This window comes from Misgurnus anguillicaudatus, chromosome 13 (genome assembly GCF_027580225.2).
Source record: "Misgurnus anguillicaudatus chromosome 13, ASM2758022v2, whole genome shotgun sequence".
Taxonomy (NCBI): Eukaryota; Metazoa; Chordata; class Actinopteri; order Cypriniformes; family Cobitidae; genus Misgurnus; species Misgurnus anguillicaudatus.
Genome location: NC_073349.2, coordinates 28612891 through 28634455, shown reverse-complemented (window position 1 = coordinate 28634455; position 21565 = coordinate 28612891). Strand labels below are relative to the sequence as shown.

The following is a 21565-nucleotide window of genomic DNA, read 5'->3' as shown; positions in this document are numbered from 1 at the left end:
AAAACATTTTGTGTCTGTCACATATTTAAAAATAATTATTCAAAAGTCAAATTTAATTGTATACATATACAACAGGCATGTTCCAATTAATAAAGGCTCCCAAGTTTTCTGCTTTAGCTGTAAGCTGATGGCAACTGTGCAAAACATTGCATTGTTTTTTTTTTCATGTTTTACCCAAGTAAATGTCTGCTTCACATGGACATATTTGTAGCAAACAGCCAACAATACATAGTATGGGTCAAAATTATCGATTTGTTACGCCAAAAATCATTAGGATATTAAAGAGCACCAATGGTCGGATTCACAATTTTCAATTTCCTTTGGTGTGTAGTAGGTGTGCATTAGTTAACCCCAAAGTAAACGATGACACGAGTTATCGTCTTCAACATAAATCTTTTTTTTACTATAAAAAACAAAACAAATGGATTGTAGCCAACAGTTTACTTCCTGGGATTGGTGACAACCGATATTATCATAATTCCTCCCTCTTCGACTCACAGCCTGTAAGTTAACTCCTGTAAGCATTGCATTGTGACCGAATCTTTTAAACATGGTATGGAGTGTCACATTTCTGGCTGACGTCAGAGGTATTCAGACCAATCACAACGTACCGATTAGCTGGCCAATCAGAGACCCAGAGCTTTTCAAATCCGTGCGTTAAAGGAAAAGAGAAAAATCTGGACCAACTAAAATGTACGGAATGTGGAAAATAATGTGTTTTTAACCATAAACCATGCAAACACATTGTATTATACAAAATACTAGGGATGCACGATATATCGGCCCACATATCGTTATCGGCCGATAACTGCTTATTTTTAATATTAACGGTTATCGGTCTGATAGCAAAATTAGGCCGATAAATGAAAGCCGATAAATGATGGATTATTTTGGTTTGTTGAACCACTTCACTTGCTCATTGCTGGCCATGTGGAGTTTTGATTGGTGCTTTCTGTGACACAGCACGAAGATGACACATGTTGCGGGCTTAAGAAGAGTATGCTAGTCTAGCGCAAAGACAAGATGTCCGCGGTCTGGGAGTTTTTCATTGTGAAATTAATATGAATATTTATCGGCCTATATATATATATATATATATATATATATATATATATATATATATATATATATATATATATATATATATATATATATATATATATATATATATATATATATATATATATATATATATATATATATATATATATATATATATATATATATATATATATATATATATATATATATATATATATATATATATATATATATATCGGTTATCGGCCCCCAAATATAAAGAGTTATCGGTTATTGGTATCGGCAAAAACTTCCATATCGGTGCATCCCTACAAAATACACAAAATAACGTCGTTTTTGAAATAGGTGCTCTTTAAGTAAAGATCGTGTTTTGTAAATTTCCTACCGTAAATATATCAAAAATGTATTTATCATTAGTAATGTGTGTTGCTAAGGACTTAATTTGGACAACTTTAAATGCGATTTTCAAATTTTTTTGCACCCTTAGATTCCAGGTTTTCAAATAGTTGTATATTAGCCAAATATTTCCTATCATAACAAACCATACATCAACAAATTATTTAATAAGCAATCACACTCAAATCTCTATAAGCAACAAACACTGAATTCGGGTTAATTTGACAAAATTTGACTAAACGAAGGAAAATTCTTAATTGTAGTTTAAATTAAAAAGCTTGTGAATATTTGCAGCATCAGCGTTCTCGTGATGCTGAGTTACTGTAGTGTTTTCTGTAAACACAGAGGTTTATAACACCTTTACATATGGTATTAATAAGATCAAAGACTCATAGCTACATGAACATATGAGTATAATTCTCATCATATGATATATCTGTTGGCTGCTATTTTATCTCATCTTTATTAATGGCATCAAGCAATGCAAAATTAAGACTTCCTTATGGTTACAGTCACGTCAAGTTGATAACCTCCTTAGCAAAACTGGCACAAACAGGATGTTATTCAAGTCAAGATTTTTTTTTTGCTTGTTTTATCGACCATCAGCAGGTGAACTGTATATCTAACCACTTTTCCTTGTTGAAGTGTGATCAACTCAATTGAGCATCTGTCAGAGGTGGTACATCTTCCTGTGTGACCTCACCAAACATGACCACAAAAGCACATGACATGACTGCAAGACATTTGCTTCCCTTTATGTTTGCAACCTGTAATCAGCCTCTTATGTGTCATGTTCAAATAAATGCTGCAGTACTTCCTGGATCTTTCACGGTCAAACAGCATGAAACAAACCCAATAACTTTTTACACTTCCTGGAAATAAACACACAGCGTCTTGTTCGCATTAACAAACGGTAGCCTGCTGGCTAAAACTGCTTTGAATAAACCACCTGACAGCACGCTGGTCCTGCTGTTGTTTGCACATAAAGGTCTCTGATATGGGCAACAGATGTCAGGCGTTTAAACTCAACATCCAGATATTTTAAGGTCTAGCACAATAATCACATCTATCAACAGTGTGACTTGACTGTCTGTCAAAACTAAGATCGCATGGGTGAATCTCACCAAACCTGTCAAGAATATTTCCAGGGTCATATTACAACCGAAAATAGAAAACTATACAGTAGATGTTGTGCACTGTTTATAGTACTATGTATCGTATCGTTTTATTACAATACAACTTAATCTTATTGCCGTTATTGTAATCTGAATTACAATGTTACAGGTGAATACTTTACCTGAAATGTAAGACTGCACAAAATTATTTAAAAAAAATTGCAACATGTGATACATTTAACTTGCTGGTAGCAATATTTAATTCAGAATAATGATGCAACGAATGTTTGGCAACCGAAATTATTCGGCCGAAGTGTATTTTGAGAAAATTTTATTTGAATGATCATTTTGCTATAGTTTTTGCTTGACCATGTAAAACACATCTGAGTGATTCTAGCAAAATTAGACTTATGAGGTGTCGTGAAACATTTTGATAAAAAAAGTAAATGCAAAGTATTATCAAAATAAGAAGCATACAGTTACAAACATCTCTTCATGTACTTTTTTGCACATGATTTTTCATATGACATCATACAAACCAATTTTGTTGTTTTTTCCACATTTAAGGGGAAAATGTCATTACCGCAACGTGTCCATGACTGGATTTGGGTTCTTTGACGTGGAAATATTTATAATTTAAAAAATCTAAAAAATAAAGCTTCAGTGCATGTTATACTATAAACATTAGTAAAGAAACGTGTGGTGTTTGTTTGGTGATCATTGGTAAATGTAGAGACAATAATAAGGAATATAAATGTGTCCAAGATTAATTTTCTCATCCTCCGCAACAATTTTCAATCATTGTTTTAAATTTTTTTGTTGTTGTTGGAAGGGACATAATTGACTGTGACACTCAAGATGGCTACTAGGTTTTTTCTCTCCACATAAAAGTTGAAATTTTGTTTGTCATAGTACCTCGACAACTTTTTAGTTCTCATTACCAAAACATGAGTTTGTAAATGCATATATTTAATGTAATATCATGTTGCGGTAATGATAATTTTTTATAATGATAATCTAAAAAATTTAAATAATTCTATAGGGAATATTTTTTTAAATCATCTAAAAATAATGTTTATAGTAAGTTCAGACCTTCATCTTATATGTGCAAAAACAAATTCGCAATGCATTGCAATATTACATGCTTTGTTGAATATTGCTAACAATATTCTTCCAAATCACAATAGTACACTATTACAAAATATGTTATGCAAACATTCGTGGACGCTCTTTGCTTTGCCTGAAGCGAAATAGTTTTGTATTGTGTGGTCTGGTGATATTAAATAAAGTCCCTTCAGGTTCACTAACAGAACTTAATGAGTTCAGGTGTCTAAAAAATGAATCTGATCAGACAGGAATGTCTAGGCTGGATATTTACAACTTCAACTACAAGATGCAGTTTCAGTTTCACATTCCACCGTATCAAAGCACGTTATACACGAATCTGTGCTATTATATCATAAACCTGACAAACTCAAAGCCAGCCCGAACAAGTGTACGATGTTATCTTAATAACACTGTTAACTGCACAGAGTGTCATATAAGTTTACATGTACAAAGTTCTCTGAATAGGATGAGATTCAGCGCAATAAATAAATCAAACTGACCATAAGAACACTTTTATGATCAATGCAATGAATACATCACAATCCTTAAAGAAAAAAAAAAAACAAAGAGCACTTCTGTTGAAAACATAAACTCAGAAGGATATTTAAGTCATGTCATATATGGTTTCGCCTTGCAGCATGAAGTTACCCAATGCTACTGCTTGACTATGTCATTGTCAACTCTACAAGTTTGTGCAACACCCGGGAGGTGTTTTATCTCAGGAAACAGGCTTGTGTGGCTTCCATGCATTTGCAGTGCACTGAGCACAACAATTATTGAACAAAACTAAATTAGCAGTTTAGGAAAAGGATTGCTTTTTATCTCGTTTTTAAACAGAACAACAGTCTAATCACATCTTTTTTCAATGAGGAAAAGTGAAACATAAGGAGATGAATGGTCCCGCCCTTACAAAACAGACTGTAGAGATACCATGCTGCTGTAATGATATCAGATAGTAAAACCGTGGCAGTTTCAAATAAACCATGATCCTTAATGATAACTACTATTATTATACAGTATGATATCTACTTTATGTGTACTTTGTACCACACAGTACATAAAAATAGGGTGATGGTAACTAAGTGAGATTTCCCATGAATTTAAAAAAAGACAGATACTGACTCAAACTTGTTCACTTTTAACTGATGGTGACACTTTTTTCAATACGTCTGTGAAAAACAGCATTACATGTATACTGTAAACAAGGACAGATTACTTCCTATACAGTGTAGAGAACATTTTACATGTACTACATTTATTAAGAAGCAACCCTTTGTATCCAGACCCAACATATGTGTCTACAAGCTTTTATCAAATTGCACTATTTATCGTAAACTATTTCTTTATGAAATCACATTTATTTATACTGTATCTTGTTGTTAAATTTAAAACACATTACAGAACAATAAGTTTATAATCGCATCAAAACACAAACTGTGCTCAAGTAAGTTAAGTTACAACACTTGTACTGATACAATGCGGCATCACGCAACAAAGTTAACATCACGCATTTCCGATTCCGAGATCATAAACGATATAAAACCATCACATTACCTTTATAAAGTAACTCAGAGTCGTTTGAAAGCAGCTGTACATAAACACAAGCAGTTCTTATGCTGTCTCGTTGTTTACTGTGAGTGTGTCAGCACCGATTTCATTTACCTGAGGAAGCAGTACGGCCCCTCACAAACCCTACTACGCTGAAGGCACGGCTCTTGCAAATGCATCAGGTACCGTGATGCGTAGACCCTACTAGGCTGAGGGATGGCTCATGAATATTCATTACGTGCCTCGAAAATATGTAAGTCTGATTGGCTGACGTTGCAAATAGATTCATAATATATTTATTTATTCGTAAAAGGACGCATTTTAGGTTTTCAAAGTCATAAACATATACTATTTGTTTATTGTTTCCTAGTTGTGTTTTATATGCGTCATATATTGTTTAGACATAAATAATATCTAATAATTGAAATCATTTATATACAAGGTTTTAAAACAATCTTTCTCTTTTATTAGACAAGATTTAATGATTCATAACTCATCTTGCAGTAAATGTATATGAAAAAAATCCAGTACCACGGGTTATTATTTTGCGAAATGAATTTACACCGAACACGTGCAACTTTCGAAATTATTTTTAGAAGACTTTTCGAGAATTTGTGGGTTTTTAGCACCTGCACAAGTACTTTCTTTCTTTCTTTTTTAGATCCAAACTTAAAGTTTATTCAAAGTACTAAAGCAACATAAACGCATAACATAACTTAGCTTACACATAAGGAGTTGCCAAAGCGTTGCTTCAATGAGTAAAAAAAATCTGCATCATTTTACAACAAATAAAGAAATTTGTGGAATTATTGGGACTGTTATTTTATTCTGGGGTCAAAAAAATAATCGATAATGATTTAGGCTGTATATCATCAAGCCTCAGGGGCGGATCTAGAAAAATATTTATGGGGTGGCAAGGGGGTGGCATGAGAACAATGAGGGGTGGCAATGAAGTAAGTATCCTTGCATGGTTTTTGTGGACTTAAGAAATGATATACTGTATATACTATATTTGGGGTATACACTGGATCTCAAATTTTTATAACATAAAAAAAACGCAACAACAAATGTTCCTATAAGTACCCAAGCAGCTACCTTTAGCATCTCTACTGTAGCACCCTTTGTCTTAATACACACATCTTACCAATATCTAAAAACACTGACTGTAACCATGATGAGCAAGGTTGAACATAATGGTATAAAGACTGTTATATAAATAAAATAGGTTTGCCTAGTTTATATTAATGTAAAACATATTTGAAAGGCACACATCTCATAACCCTCTTCTTTAATCCTTTCACTCACTTCATGAGGGATTTCTGTCTATTCACTTCTTTTTAGCTCTTTGCCATCCATATGTTTCTTTCTTTCATGACTTCATCTACTCCTCTCCCTTCCACAATAGTCCAGACAAAATAGCGTTTTACGACAGACTAATTGTAAAATAATTTTTTTCAGCCTAGATCATTTCTATGAGGTGTCCAGAACAACATACTAAAAGTCCTAAGAAATCCTAGTTGAGGAAATGTGTTAATTTTTCATCAATCCGAAATGTGTGCCAATAAGGCCAGACTACAATACACCCCAATAGGGCTATTTTTTTCCTTTACTCCTATCAAAATGAAACTTTACACAATGAAAGTACCCATGAAAAGTAATTTTTTTTGTATTACAAGTTGCTTAGAAAATTAAATTTAATATGCAAATGAGCTATACACTAATCGAATATGCCCAAAATACACCCAAAAGTAACATTTTGGTATTACAAGTTTCTTTTGAAATGAATTTGAATATTCACATGAGCTTTACACTTATTTAATATGTCCCAATCTGCATAGACAGAAACACCATCCACATGCATGACAAATACATCGGCCCAATGTTCATCCAACCATCCTGCCGCTTCTAGACAGGCATCCAACCTAACCTCCATTTTTTCTCGCTTCAATTTTATTTATATAGCGCTTTTCACAATTTGGTACCTTTTAGACCTATGCGTATGTGTTTAGTCACAGCAGTGATTAACAATCCCTACTGAAAAATTTAGCTAAGACCAGCATAAGCTGGTAGCTGTTTTTTGCTGATTTAAGGTGGCAGTAGCTGGTTTAAGCTGGTCCTCCCAGCCTGGCAAAAAGTAACCTGGTGTTGGCTCGTTACGCTGCTTGGCTGATCAGACATTATTGGCATTAATCTCCCATCCAAAACATGGCACCCCCAAGGTTTTGGGTCCATAGGTTCACTTCCCCCTTTCCACTTCATAATTTGGTAAAAGACCTGAAGACTATGGAACTTTGCAGCTGTTGACGTTGGAGTGAGAGATTGAGCTTCCACTGGAGATGAGTTCTGAGTTACTTTAATAAAGAATTGCCTGTATCTTAGCATGTCCAGTGATTCATCCATACAGTGATACTAGAGCTTTTTCACCTGCAATGATGATGCCTTTTCCCACATTTTCCTGTGACTGGCTAAACACCTTAACTTGTTTGAGAAAGCCAGTGTCATTCTTTACTTTTTTCAATGCCATCCCTTTCCTATGCCAAATAGACGAGATGTAGAATTACAGCCTCAAAATGATTGGGGATGGATTGTTTGAAGAGCTCGATGTGTCATCTTGAATGAAAAAAGTCTGAAATCATTTAGTTGCTTTTAAATAAATATCTATAATACGGTAGTGTTTTCGTTACCTGATTAAAATGTAAGTATGGAAAACAATCAATTACACATTCTTAATAAAAATGTCATTTCAATTTTGAAACATAAGAGGATTTTATATCAATTGTTTCAGCACTGACCCATAATTGTGCCCCAACAAAATAAATGGCCAATTGCACTGCATTGTAATGAATGTATTTTGCAATGCAATTTTTTTACCCATATCAATGCTGCAAGGAAACCTCAGGTACATTTATGCTGTTATACTTGTGACCTTAAGAAAAAAGGTATCAGTCTTTCTTGTGTTTTGTTAATGATTTACTGTGTTGATCTATTTTCTAACTTAACATGCATTTAAATTGTACAGATTTTGCTAGTGCAATTCAGATTGCTTTAGTGAGGCAATTTTATCAGATGAATATAATCCGGAGGGGAAGAACCAAGTAAAGAACAAACCAGGAAATGATATGGGGGTGCCCGAACCAAAAGCCACAATGAAGGGGTTGAGGATCCAGGCTGGATAAAAAACATAAAAAAATGTAAAAACAAAAACACACCAAAAAAAAAAACACAACCTTCCCCTTCTGTTCAGGCTTGTGTTCCTCCGTGACCCTGAAGATAATACCGGCGGGGGTTATACAGCTGGCAGGAACTACCAAGCCAGGCAGTTTTCAGGTTAGAGGCCAGTCTGAAAGCAGCAGGATGATTGGATGAACATTGGGCCGACATACCCATCATACATATGAACTATGCTTCTGTCTATGCAAACTAGGACATATCAAACAAGTGAAAAGCCCATGTGGACATTCAAATCCACTTCAAAAGAAACTTGCAATACCAAAAAGTTACTTTGGGGTGTATTTTGGGCATATTCGATTAGTGTATAGCTCATTTGCATATTAAATTTAATTTTCAAAGCAACTTGTAATACAAAAAAAAATTACTTTTCATGGGTACTTTCATTGTGTAAAGTTTCATTTTGATAGGAGTAAAGGAAAAAAATAGCCCCATTGGGGTGTATTGTAGTCTGGCCTTATTGGCACACATTTCGGATTGATGAGAAATTAACATATTTCCTCAACTAGGATTTCTTAGGACTTTTAGTATGTTGTTCCGGACACCCCACAGAAACGATCCAGGCTGAAAAAAACTCTTTCACAATTACTTCTATTTTTTGCTCCAAAATGAGTTAGTTTGCCTGGACTACAACATATGTTTCTGTTTTATTTGTACCTTTCACTCCCATAGTATTTGATTTTTCTATTCTTTTTGGTTAAAAAATGGATATCAGCCTTTCTTTTCATATTATCCTGGAAAATGCAGCATTAAGCTGTCTTTCAAGCTTTCTAAACATACACAACACTGAATAGTTTTGTCTCCTTAATGAAGACAAACAAAAACATTAGACTATATCATAATGAGCGATTTCATATATGCACGTTTGGAATATTTTGATTGCTGCAGTAGCTAACAAGACATGACGGGCTAACTAGAAAGAACTGCTTAAAAGATATTTACTGCTTACACAAACCTGCAGTTCAGTAGTTTTAACCAAGCAACTACCTCAGGCAATATTTTACAACAATCAACAGTTTAATTTTTGTATTTTTATCCTGATGCAACATTTATCTGTAAAATATGACCGTATTCAGTACTCTGATTTGCTGATGTGATGCTCAACTTAATCATTTAAAGACACTAAAAAGAAGCCACTAATGTTTTGCAGGGATGCGTGATGATGTGAGGTGCTTTAATAGATCAGAATTACTTGCTACAGACGTGAAGAGACTCTCTCTTCATGGGCATAAGTTGCACGTTCATAAACATTCTTGCCTTTCACCTCAACGATGGAAAATAACGTTTCAACGTTTGTGCTTTTTATACTTTGTGCTTGCGTCCGCTACCTTTGTTTTGAGCTCGTTGTAATTTCCATCGCTCTGTTGTCGCGGGTTTGTGCGACTCGGATCACGGATGGACTGCAGCGCGAGAACCGGGCTGCATGTGAGTGCCTTGGATGGGGCGATGCATCCTTTCACGGCAGTTTCCAAAAGTCTCCAACCACGCCAGAAAGATCGCTAGATTTGTCCTAGTCGATTTTTTTTTATTAAAGTCGCTAAAGGGGTCTAAAAAGTTTCTTAATATAGCGACAAAGTCAATTTCACCAACTTGGCAAACTGTGCGGGCTTTTTTACACGGTAAAAGACTTTCTGCTCGGACTGACTGTGCGTGCTTGGCTATGACCGGGTATGAACTCTGCTGCCTCTGATTGGCTAACGATGGAAATTAAGCCAATCATAATCAGCTATGTAGTTGTCCCACCCCCTCTAAGACACACACACACACACACCAATCATCGTCAGATATGTGTCTCCCACCCCTAAACACACACAGAGAAAAGCTGCATTGCCTTTCTGGTTAAAAAAGCCTAGCGCTGGGGTGGCATATGGGGTGGCAATGTTTTTATTTAGGGTGGCAACTGCCACCCCATGCCACCCCGGTAGATCCGCCCCTGTCAAGCCTGGTATATTTAAGTTAAGTGAGCATTACATTCGCAAGTCATAAGCATATTAACATCAATTTACGATTAACTAAGAATAATAGTCAAGTTTATAATTGTTAATATTCTGAAATAAGATAGCCTTGATGACGTATGCACACTATAAATGCGCCCTCCGGAGGCTGCAGCTTTGATTGTGATTAAACTGTGGCGTTTCATTGAACAAACCATTAGGTGGCGCCAGTGGACAATAAAAATGTGTGCATGCAACACAGTAGATTTGAGTTTAAACTACAAAAGCAAGTATAAAACAATTAAAACTATAAATATTTATACTACGTTTAAAGCAGTTGGGTAATGTATGAACAAATACTAGGTAAATAGGCAAGCACAAGAATTAATTAGACACAAACTCATTATTTGTTTAGCTTTAACAAGTTCTTTAGGGATTAAATCTGATCACTGGGGATTATTAGATTTTCTGATGGGGAAACAATATATATGTTTATATACATACATGTATATACACATTTGTCCATGATTATTATTGCAAAATGTAAAGTGAATAAAAATGTACACGTGTCTCAGATGTATTAGCTCAGGATGTGGGCTGCTAACACAAATATTACTGCTTCAGTTTCTTTAACAGGTGATTCATTAATTGGGTAACCTGCTGGTTTCCTCATTGGGACAATAACATGAAAGTTTAAGCACAGCAAGCGCTCCAGGCCAAATTTCCTTAAAGGATTAGCTGTTAAACATTAACAAGATCTGTTAAAGTTAATCAGCATTACTTTTTTTGTTAAGGAAAAAGATCAGAGCACTCACACAGTTGAAACCATGAGTACACTTGAAAAAACTTATCTGCCAACATACAAGTTTCCAAAACATGTATTGCACTTAAAAAAGAAAAAAAAATAATTTAGTGCTATTTTTATTTTTAAACAGGCCATGCCATGATGTTGCAGAACTGTACAATGTGAACCTGAAGTTCAATTCTGATACGAGATGCACTAATAGTGCATTTACTTGGAAATCTACTTTTATATTTGTGAAGATTTGCTTTACTTTTTGTTAATGGCATGGTGAGCTCATTTCTCACTATAGTCCACGTCAAATATCCTCAGTTTATTGTTTCACATTACTGAACATTCATCAGAGTGATGCATTGCAGTAATAACCTGTCAAAAACAACAGCACATTTATTGAAAATAAAAGTTGTTCCGAATACTTAAATGTCACATTTAATACAAATATGCCGTCTTAATAAAGACCAAAATTTATTTAAATACGTAACTTAAAATTAAAGTTAAACTTAATCAGATCATGTGATCAGCTCAGCTCATGTGATTGGCTTAATCAGCTTTATGCAATGTTACACAAGCAAGCACATTTAACTGAAGATGAATAATAATTAGCATTGCATTTCTGAAAAACCTGGATTTGTAAGGGGTAAACCAGAATTACACGTAACATTGATTTTAAGGAAGAAACAAAGATCAGGTGGTTATAATCCATGATATATATATATATATATGAATAAATGAAAGAATATTTACAGTAACCATAAGAAAGTATTTACAGTATATTGACAGGTATCAGTGGAGATCACATCTACCAGCAAAGTACCACAATAACACCTGCATGCCTGCATTCTTATCATCACCTGACATTACCCACAATTCACAGTGCCAGACCATTCTCAATGCAATCACAATCATAATCAGTCAACATCCTTACATTAAAATTAATTTCACATTGTCTTAGCAGTAATTATATTAATTTTGGGCATTTGCTTTAGCATGCTTGACTTGCTTTTGCAATATAACAAAAAATGAATCTTTAACACAATATTCTGAGTTAAAACTACTACAGATTTGGTCCATGGCTTTCTATTGGACATTTCAGCATGTTTATACATAAAGACTTAAAGATGAAGCGTTAAAGGTGCAGTGTGTAAATTTTAGCGGCATCCAGTGGTGAGGTTGTGAATTACAACCAACGGCTCAGTCCACTGCTCACCCCTCGCTTTTGAAAAGCATTGAGAAGCTTTGGTAGCCACCTCCGGAAAAACATATAATTGACGTAGACAAGTTTGTCCGTTAAGGGCTGTAGAAACGTGGCGGCACAAAATGGCGACTTCCACGTAAGGGGACCCTCTGTGTATGTAGATAAAAATGTCTCATTCTAAGATCATAAAAACATAACGGTTCATTATAAAAAGGTCTTTATACACCCCTGATAATATAGTTTTGTATATTATTTTCCATTTCTGTCAAAAGATCCTTCTAAAAATTACACATTGCACCTTTAATACACTTCTTACCCTAATCATATTAAAGAGGGACATCAAAGTTACACTGCAAAAAAAAATTTTTTGATAAGCAAAATGACCCAAGAAAACAAGTCCAGTTTTTAAACCAAAAATACCAAATTTAAGTGATTTTGTGCATAAAACATTTTGTGCCAATGGGGTAAGCCAATTTTTCTTGAATTTAGTGTTTAAGAAAAATGTTCAAGATTTTTTTGCTTGTTTCATGCACATAATCACTTAAATCTTACATTTTGGGTCCAAAAACTAGACCTATTTTCTTGGGTCATTTTGCTCATCAAGAAAAAGCATCTTAATTTAAGAATTTTTAGATATTTTTACTGAAAACAAGACAAAAATGGATAAAGAGGCGGGACGTGGGTGAAGCTGAGGTGCCTGGTTGCTGAAACCACGCCCACCAAGCTTGACGGTAGTGACAGCAGTGGCAGTTCACCCGTCACTTAAGTGGCCACGCCCTTAATTATGCAAATTTCACCCTTCTCACAGTTGTCATGAAGGGCAAAATTAGCTATGCAGACTAAAAAAAATATTTTACCAGGTTGTAAATATTATTTTCTACTATGTGAATTGACTCCCTTTTGGAGCCAGCCTCTTGCAACAAGTTGATAAATTGCAGTTTAAGCCACTTCCGTATTGGCTTCTTCAGAGAGATTGGAAGGTTGCCCCTCGACATCATCACTACTGGGTTCAGGACTGGGCTCCGACTTGACCACTTCAAAAGGCAAATCTTGTGTTTCTGAAGCCATTCTGTTGTGGACTTTCTCCTGTGTTCTTTTTAGAAGCTTCCTCCGTGGTGTACTGCTGTAGAAACCCTGCTTGTTTAGCGTTTTACGTATTGTAGACTCATGAACAGAGATGTTAGCAAGTTCCAATGATGCCTTCAAATCTTTGGCTGTCATTTGGGGTTGTTTCTTTACCTCATTGATGAGTTTTCGCCGTGCTCTTGGTGTCATTTTGACTGGGCGCCCACTTTTTGGTAGACTAGCAACAGTCCCAAAGCGTCTCCATTTGTAGATTGTTTGCCTAACTGTAGACGGGTGAACATGTAAAGTCTTTGAAATAACTTTGTAACCCTTTCCAGCTTCATGTAAAGCAACAATTCTTGATCGTAGCTCCTCTGAAAGCTCTTTTTGACGAGGCATCGCTCACATAAGTGTGTTTTTCTTGTGCAGAGCAAGTGATGTCACGGAACCAAAAATCTAGTAGTCGATACCAATACCACAAAAAGTACACAGTACTCGGTACTAAAGTTGGTACCACAGTGTGTAAAAAAAGAACAATTATACTTAAACAATTGTTTTATTAAAACATTTCAACATTATGTGTCTCATAATAGCTTCTGTTTAGATTGGCTGTGTGTTTTCTCCTGACTCTCCTGGTGTATATCCTCTTCTGTCTGATACTGGCAAAAATAGAGAGAGAATAATTTTATTTATTAAACATACTGTCTGACAATGACTAATAAATCAGTGAAGGCTATGGTGCACTTATAAACACACGCACGTGACCACACACATACTCTAAACGCATGCATTCGTTTTTATTTACTCACATTGTTGCAAGACGAAAATATTTATTTAAAACCCTTAACTTACATTTCAATAACTATTTAATCCAGTGACATTAGGCTACATTTTGCTGACATGATGGCTAAAAAGCAATGCATGGTAACGCAAACATTACATCTAGTGTATAACGTTAACTGGTTTCACTGCAATAATGCCAAATGTCTCAAACAAACATAATGTGTTTCAGAATCAGGATAGAAAGTTTTAACGTTTTGTATATGATGTTAGTCTGAATTAAAACTCACCTTAAATTCTTTAAAGAGATCGGGATGTCTGTCTTTCAGGAGCTTTGCCAAATTCTTTGGTCGTTTATCAATCCGAAGGCTGCAGTCTCCGAAGGTCGCATATGCAGGCTGCATACGTCATCAAGCCTGGTTTATTTAAGTTAACTGAGTATTACATCCGCAAGTCAACGCATATTACAACAATTTACGATTAACCGTTAATAACAGGCAACTTTATAATTGTTAATATTCTGAAAAATACAGTCTTTGTGACGTATGCAGCCTACAAATGCGACCTTCGGAGGCTGCAGCCTTCGGATTGAGAAGCGGCCTTTGTTTGAGAGCGACAAGATTCTTCTTCGTTGGGTTTTGTGGCGGGTTGTAAACCAACTTCATAGGTGCATACCGCCACCTACTGTGATGGAGTGTGACGAAAATAAACTACGACATTTATTATGTTCCTAATAAATTTCAATACTACATTCATTTGTATTCCTGATTTTGGACCGTCATATAGTAAAAGTCCTGGTTACCTGCTTGTAATGCTTTCTTAAGACTTCACCTGTGTGTTTTTATATGTCTTTACATATCTTTAGGACATGCTCTACTGTCTCCTTCATAAAACAGGTGTCACATAACGTTAATCCTGTTATGTTTCCCTGTAATTTGTGATTTAGATTTTAATGACCCGTATGTAAACGTGTAAAAATAGCTTGTTCTATTCTGGTTAAATTGTGAATAATTTTGTTTATGATTCTGTGAATTTTGTAATAATGCTGACCTGTATGACACGCATCCCAATCTTACTACCATTTCTTATTAGATGTTTTCTTTCCTTCTGATCTACCAATTGAAATATATATATTTGGTTCATTCCCCTTAAAGGGGACATATCATTAATTTTTTTAAAATATTTTTTATATTTAAGTGCTATAATTTGCTTCTTAGTGCTTCTATCAACCTAGAAATTGTGAAAAAGATCAACCCAGCAACTTAGTTTTGGTAAACCATTCTCTGCAAGCACATCAAAAATAGATCATTAAAATTTGGCTCTCCTTGTGATGTCAGAAGGGGATCTTGTTATAATAATACCGCCCCTTAATCTGTAATATCCAACCACGGCACTGCCATTTAGTACAGAGATCAGCTCATTTGCATTTTTAAAGGACACACCCAAAATGGTACACTTTTGCTCACACCTACAAAGTGTCAATTTTAACATGCTATAATAAATAATCTATGGGGTATTTTGAGCTAAACTTCACATATGTACTCTGGGGACACCAAAGGTTTATTTTAGATTTTTAAAAAGTCTTGTGAAATGTCCCCTTTAATTGATTCTTCGGTTCTCGTGACATCCCACATAAACTCAGACATAAAGGAGTTGCACAGGCGTTGATATTAAAAAGTTAAAACAATGTAATTGAAAAATTTTTTTACAATATAAATAAAGAAATTGTGGGTTTTGTTAGGTATGTTACTTATTCTGGAGTAAAAAAAGATTACTCTGATAATGATTTGGTTCGATTAGGGTTAAACTGTGGAATTTTATTGAACAAACCATTAGATGGCGCCAGAGGACAATAAACTGTGCGCATGCAACTTTGACTACACAGTAAATTTGAGTTCAAACTACAAAAGCAATCACAGAACAACTAAAACTACACTGAAAAAAATGATTCAGTGAATTTAATCTTTTTTTTTTTAGGTAAGTGGTTGCAATCAATTTATTTAAGCTACATTTAAAGAAAAAGATTAGTAAAGTAAAATAAAATATAAAACTTTTGTTTAAATAAAAGCTTTAATAAGCTTAAATAAATTGATTGCAACCACTTACCTTAAAAAATTTATTATATTCAATGAATAATTTTTTTCAGTGTATACATATTTATACAATATTTAAAGCAAGTGGATAATGTTTGATAAAATATTGGATAAATTGGCATTAATTAATTAAACACAAACTCTTCATTTGTTAAACTTTAACAAGCCAATAGGGATTAAATCTGATGATTGGGGTTTATCAGATTTTCTGATGGGGATTTTCCATTATTTTCATATTTTTTTTTCATTAATGCTGATTTGTTTTTTATCATTCTCTTATGTCCTTACTGTGTTACAGATATTTTGTAAAAGTATTTGGATAAAGTTTAGTATCACTGCATTCGATTACAAATAAAAAACAAGTGTCTTTTATTTTAACCATGCACAAACACATTTTTAAAACAAAAAGGTTTTAGATAAAAGTTAGTTCTTAAATGAAAGAAACAATATACAGTATGTATATAGGCCTACACATACTTGTATACATGATATACATTTGTCCATGATTATTATTGCAGAATTTAAAGTGAATAATAATGTACACGTGTCTCAGTAGCTCAGACGTGTTAGCTCAGGACTGCTAACACAAAATTTGCTGGTTCAGTTTCTTTAACAGGTGATTCATTAATTTGGTAACCTGCTGGTTTCCTCATTGGGACAATAACATGAAAGTACTTTTAAAGCGCTCCAGGCCAAATTTCCTCACAGGATTAGCTGTAAAACATTAAAAAGATCTGTTAAAGTTAATCAGCATTACTATTTTTGTTAAGGAAAAAGATCAAAGCGCTCACAAAGTTAAAACTTGAGAAAAAACCCTTCTGCCAACATACAAGTTTCAAAAACAGTTTATTGCACTTAAAAAAAACTGTCTTATATTTTAAAGTACAAATTTCATTACAGTGTTATTTTTATTTTGAAACAGGCCATGATGTTGCAGAACTGTACAATTCAGACCAAATGCAGTTAAAATACAGAAAGGGAACTGCATAGTTTGAATACTCGAGAAATACGAATTGCACTAATAGTGCGTTTACTTGGAGATCTGACAATGAATTTTTTATATATATATTATAATTTGTGATGATTTGCTTTGCTACTTTTTTGTTACCAGCATGTCAGCTCATTTCTCATCAAATATCCTCAGTCCATTGTCTCACATTACTGTACATTCATCAGAGCGATGCATACAGTGCAGTTTAACATTGCAGTAATAACCTGTCATAACAACAGCACATTTATTGAAAAACAAGAGTTGTGAGATAAAAGATCAAATTAAATTTGCTCCCAATACTTAAATTTGTCACGAGTCACATTTAATACAAATATGCCGTCTTAATAAAGACCAATCGTGATCAGCTCATGTGATTGGCTCACTCAGCAGGACTAACTTATGCAGTGTTACACAAGCAAGCACGTCTAACAGAAGATGAATAATAATAATTCGCATTGCATTTCTGAAAAATCTGGATTTGTGGGGGCAAACCATTAGTAGGCTACAGTCTACACATATCATTGATTTTAAGGGAAAACAAAGATCAGATGACTGTAATCCATATGAATAAATATGAAAAGAATATTTACAGTAACCATAAGAAAGTATTTACAGTATATTGACGGGTATCAGTGGAGATCACCACAAAAACACCTGCATGCCTGCATTCTCATCATCACCTGACATTACCCACAATTCACAGTGCCAGACCATTCTCAATGCAATCATAATCATTACCAGTTAAACATCCCTACATTAAAATTCATTCCACATTGTCTCAGCAGTAATTATTTTTGGGCATTTGCTTTAGCATGCTTGACAGGTTTCAGGTCAGTGGTGGCATTCAGTATAATATCATTGTTTAATTATGAACCTACTACAGATTGGGTTCATGGCTTTCTAATACATAAATATCTAAGGATAAAGTGTCATTAAAATTAAGATTGTTACCCTACTGTTTATCTTAAAGAGGGGGATAAAAGTTACACTAATGGTTATTTTGCATATAACATGACACCTTTGGGTGTCATAATTTGCCTTAAAAAAGCCAAAACATTATAATAAGACAAAACATTTGAAATTCAAGCATTTAACAAGCTTTGATGAGGAGTCATTTCAGTCATATCTGATGTTAAGATTCATCAAAACCGACAATCGGAAAATAGTTTTAGTCATTTACGCAGTGTCATGCCAAACCCATATGATGACTTTATAATATATATATTTTTTTATATATATATATGGGTTGCAAAGGTCCGGTACATTTTGAAAATATTCCAAATTGGAAACTTAACGGGAATTTATGGGAATTATTTGGAAATTGAGAATGTATATAAACTAAATTAATATTTTGTTTGTTCATAAGCAGACATGCATGCAAGGTAATACAAATTTAGAAGAATCCTAATACTTAAGCTCATCAAGCCATGGATTTATATGACCAAATATCCTTGAGAAATCATTTTAATATGAATGATTTCTGAAGGATTTTTGATCAAATAAATGCAGGATTGATAAACATAAAAGACTTCTTTCAAAAACATTAAAGGTGCAGTGTGTTACTTTTATAAGGATCTTTAGACAAAAATGCAATATAAACTATATTTTCAGTGGTGTATAAAGACCTTTTATAATGAACCGTTATGTTTTTATTACCTTAGAAGAGACGTTTTTATCTACATACACCGGGGGTCCCCTTACATGGAAGTCGCCATTTTGTGCCGCCATGTTTCTACAGAAGCCCTTAATGGACAAACTTTTTTTACTAAGTTGTCTCCGAAGATGACATGTTTGTCTGGTGGCGGCTACCGTAGCTTCTCTATGTATTTGGTGAACGGTGGACTGAAACGTTGGTTGAAATTCGTAACCTCACCACTAGATGCTGCTAAACTTTACACACTGCACCTTTAAAAATAGTAATGTGTCCAAACTTTTGGGTGGTACAGCAATTCTGTATAATAACAGAATAATATTATACAGAATATTATAATAGCTTGAGCTGTATACATGCACAATGAAAAAGTGCTAGCTTACATTTAGATGTCTGATTTACTGGCTAGCTAGCTACCTTATTTTAACTGAAACTGCATTAAATCTTGTTGTTTTTAAACAAAATTGTGCTGCATAATTTTTTACTTAATTTAAATTCCCAGTTTATTCCCATTAATTCCCACATATTCCTGTTAATTCCCATGGAAAGTTTCCAGTCTGGAAAATACCCGGGATATAGCAACCCTATGTGTATACCGCCTGTTTTCTCAATATGGATGAGCAAACTTAACGTAAACTTTTGTTTAACACGGAAGAAGGAAAATCATACAGGTTTAAGCAGCGAAAAGCCTAAGCAAATGACGCATTTTGATTTTTGCGTAAACCATTTCTTTTCATTCTAATTACAAAGCCTGCTTAACCTCTTCGATACAAAAAAATGACATTAATAAAAATACATTTTATACATAATAAAACGATACAAAATTCCTTTTTTTTCTTTTGTATTGGCACACAAAGTAGGACTATACAGTGTTCTCTGCTTGAAAAAAAAATCTTGCTGTATTTATATATATATTTATATATATCAGTAGTTTTTTTAGTACTAGTATATAAGAATAAATGTAAATCAAATAAAAACAATACCCTTTATGATTATCTAATTGTTTTTAATGAGTCCATATCAAAAGGAAGAATGTTTCATTTCTAATATTCGAGTCCATACGCCATCTACTGTATGAATAGCCAAGATGTCATGTGACCAGTGTTCGGCCAATCACATTTTTTATTCCAGTTGATCCAGAATGACACAAAGAATAACATAGTGACAACCAGTAAAAGGCATAAAATACCACATTTGTTCAAATACAGACCCTGGATATCTATTGGAAGACATTAATCTGAACATCTGTTCATCAGACTAAAGAAGTAAAACAAATGTTTAGTTGTTTTACTAAAGTACAACCACAAATGTCTCCCAAATGTACAGGAATAACGTTCATCTTGCACCCGACGTCTGATCGACGGTGACGCCCATCACATACCTTTCCCTTGACTTGATGTAATTTGGTCGAAACCGGGTCAGTGGGTTCATGAAGAGCATCGAGGAGGCTAGGAGTGGAGATGATGAGCAGGGTTTTGTGGGGGGAGGAGACAAACGCATGATTGACAGATCTGGAGCATCTGCTGCAATACATCGAGGTCAAGAAAAACAGCTAAAGATCAATTACTGAGCCTTGAAAATTACTCGAAATGATTATCCGCAAAAACGTCACTGCTGCACGGCTGAAGAAGCAATTTGTGGTTGCATTTCTTGCAACCGATGCAGAAAAGCTGCGTCTCGTTTTTTTAAAACGAAAGCAGAGGTCCAAGTGAAAAAAACATGCAATGGTAATTACAGGGAGCGATGCTTTAGACGGCAGAAGTCAATGCATTTTAAACAGAGGCCTATATTTTCCTTTTGGATGGCTCTGCATGTCATCCCCTGTGAATGTTTGGAGACAAAGCCAAGACTAGTTTCTTTGCTCTCACACTGGATGGCATCTCTAGAGGTTTTCTCCTGGTTGATATTGTGGTTCGGTAGAGGTGAAGTAGTCCTCCAGAAAGCTCTGGAGATACTCAAAGGTCGGCCTCTCTTCGGGCTCCTTGCGCCAACAGGTGAGCATGAGATCATGCAGGGATTCAGGGCATTCGGCGGGACAGGGCATCCTGTACCCACGCTCTACCTGATCCAAAACCTCCCTGTTCACCATGCCTAGGATAAAGAGATGGAGAAGAAATAAGGATGACGGAGAGAATATGTAAGAGGAAATACAAATCTTGAGCAATTTTTCAAAGAGAAACAACTAGAATAGTCATATTTGAAGGTCAAAAAGTACAAAAATGTAAAAAAAATCAATTTCATTGCAAAACCCTGTCTGTGAAATCCAGGCTAAAGCTCAGATATCAAAACGCAAAATAATGAAAAAATAAATCTATATAAAAACAATTATTGAACTCATTGACACTAAAGATGAGATATATTTATGTACAAGCACATATACAAATGTGATAAACAGCAATTATGTGAAAAAGTTGTGTTATATATAAATATATAAAGTTTACATGCAACCAGTTTGTAATAGTATAAATGGCTAAACGGATTTAAAAGCCTTCATGTAAACATCTTAATCAATACGATTGAGGTCGATCGGATGCAAATTTCATTCATATTGAAAGTGATGGTGTAGTCCGATCTGTGATCCGATCAGCAGGAGAAAAGTACGTATGTAAACGCTTGAAT

At 34.5% G+C, this 21565-nt stretch overlaps 2 protein-coding genes and 1 long non-coding RNA gene across 5 annotated transcripts in view; all 3 read right to left on the bottom strand.

Annotated features, from left to right (window-relative positions):
* Window positions 1-5375, bottom strand: part of mical1 (microtubule associated monooxygenase, calponin and LIM domain containing 1) — a 38836-nt gene extending 33461 nt beyond the window's left edge. For both annotated transcript variants that reach the window (XM_055188641.2, XM_055188642.2), the window contains exon 1: window positions 5214-5375. The gene's annotated coding sequence lies outside the window, so the exon portion shown is untranslated. The remainder of the gene's footprint in view (window positions 1-5213) is intronic.
* A 6165-nt stretch (window positions 5376-11540) lies between these two features.
* LOC141369328 (uncharacterized) lies at window positions 11541-14614 on the bottom strand. The gene is made up of 2 exons (XR_012372973.1): window positions 14502-14614; window positions 11541-14090 (listed from the first exon to the last, which is right to left on the bottom strand). It is a non-coding gene; the product is annotated as an uncharacterized lncRNA (long non-coding RNA).
* Window positions 14615-17226: 2612 nt separating this feature from the next.
* src (v-src avian sarcoma (Schmidt-Ruppin A-2) viral oncogene homolog) overlaps window positions 17227-21565 on the bottom strand; it is a 65490-nt gene continuing 61151 nt past the window's right edge. For both annotated transcript variants that reach the window (XM_055187904.2, XM_055187905.2), the window contains one exon: window positions 17227-21037. In XM_055187904.2, coding sequence (XP_055043879.1) covers window positions 20829-21037 — 209 coding nt within the window. In that variant the 3' untranslated portion in view covers window positions 17227-20828. The remainder of the gene's footprint in view (window positions 21038-21565) is intronic.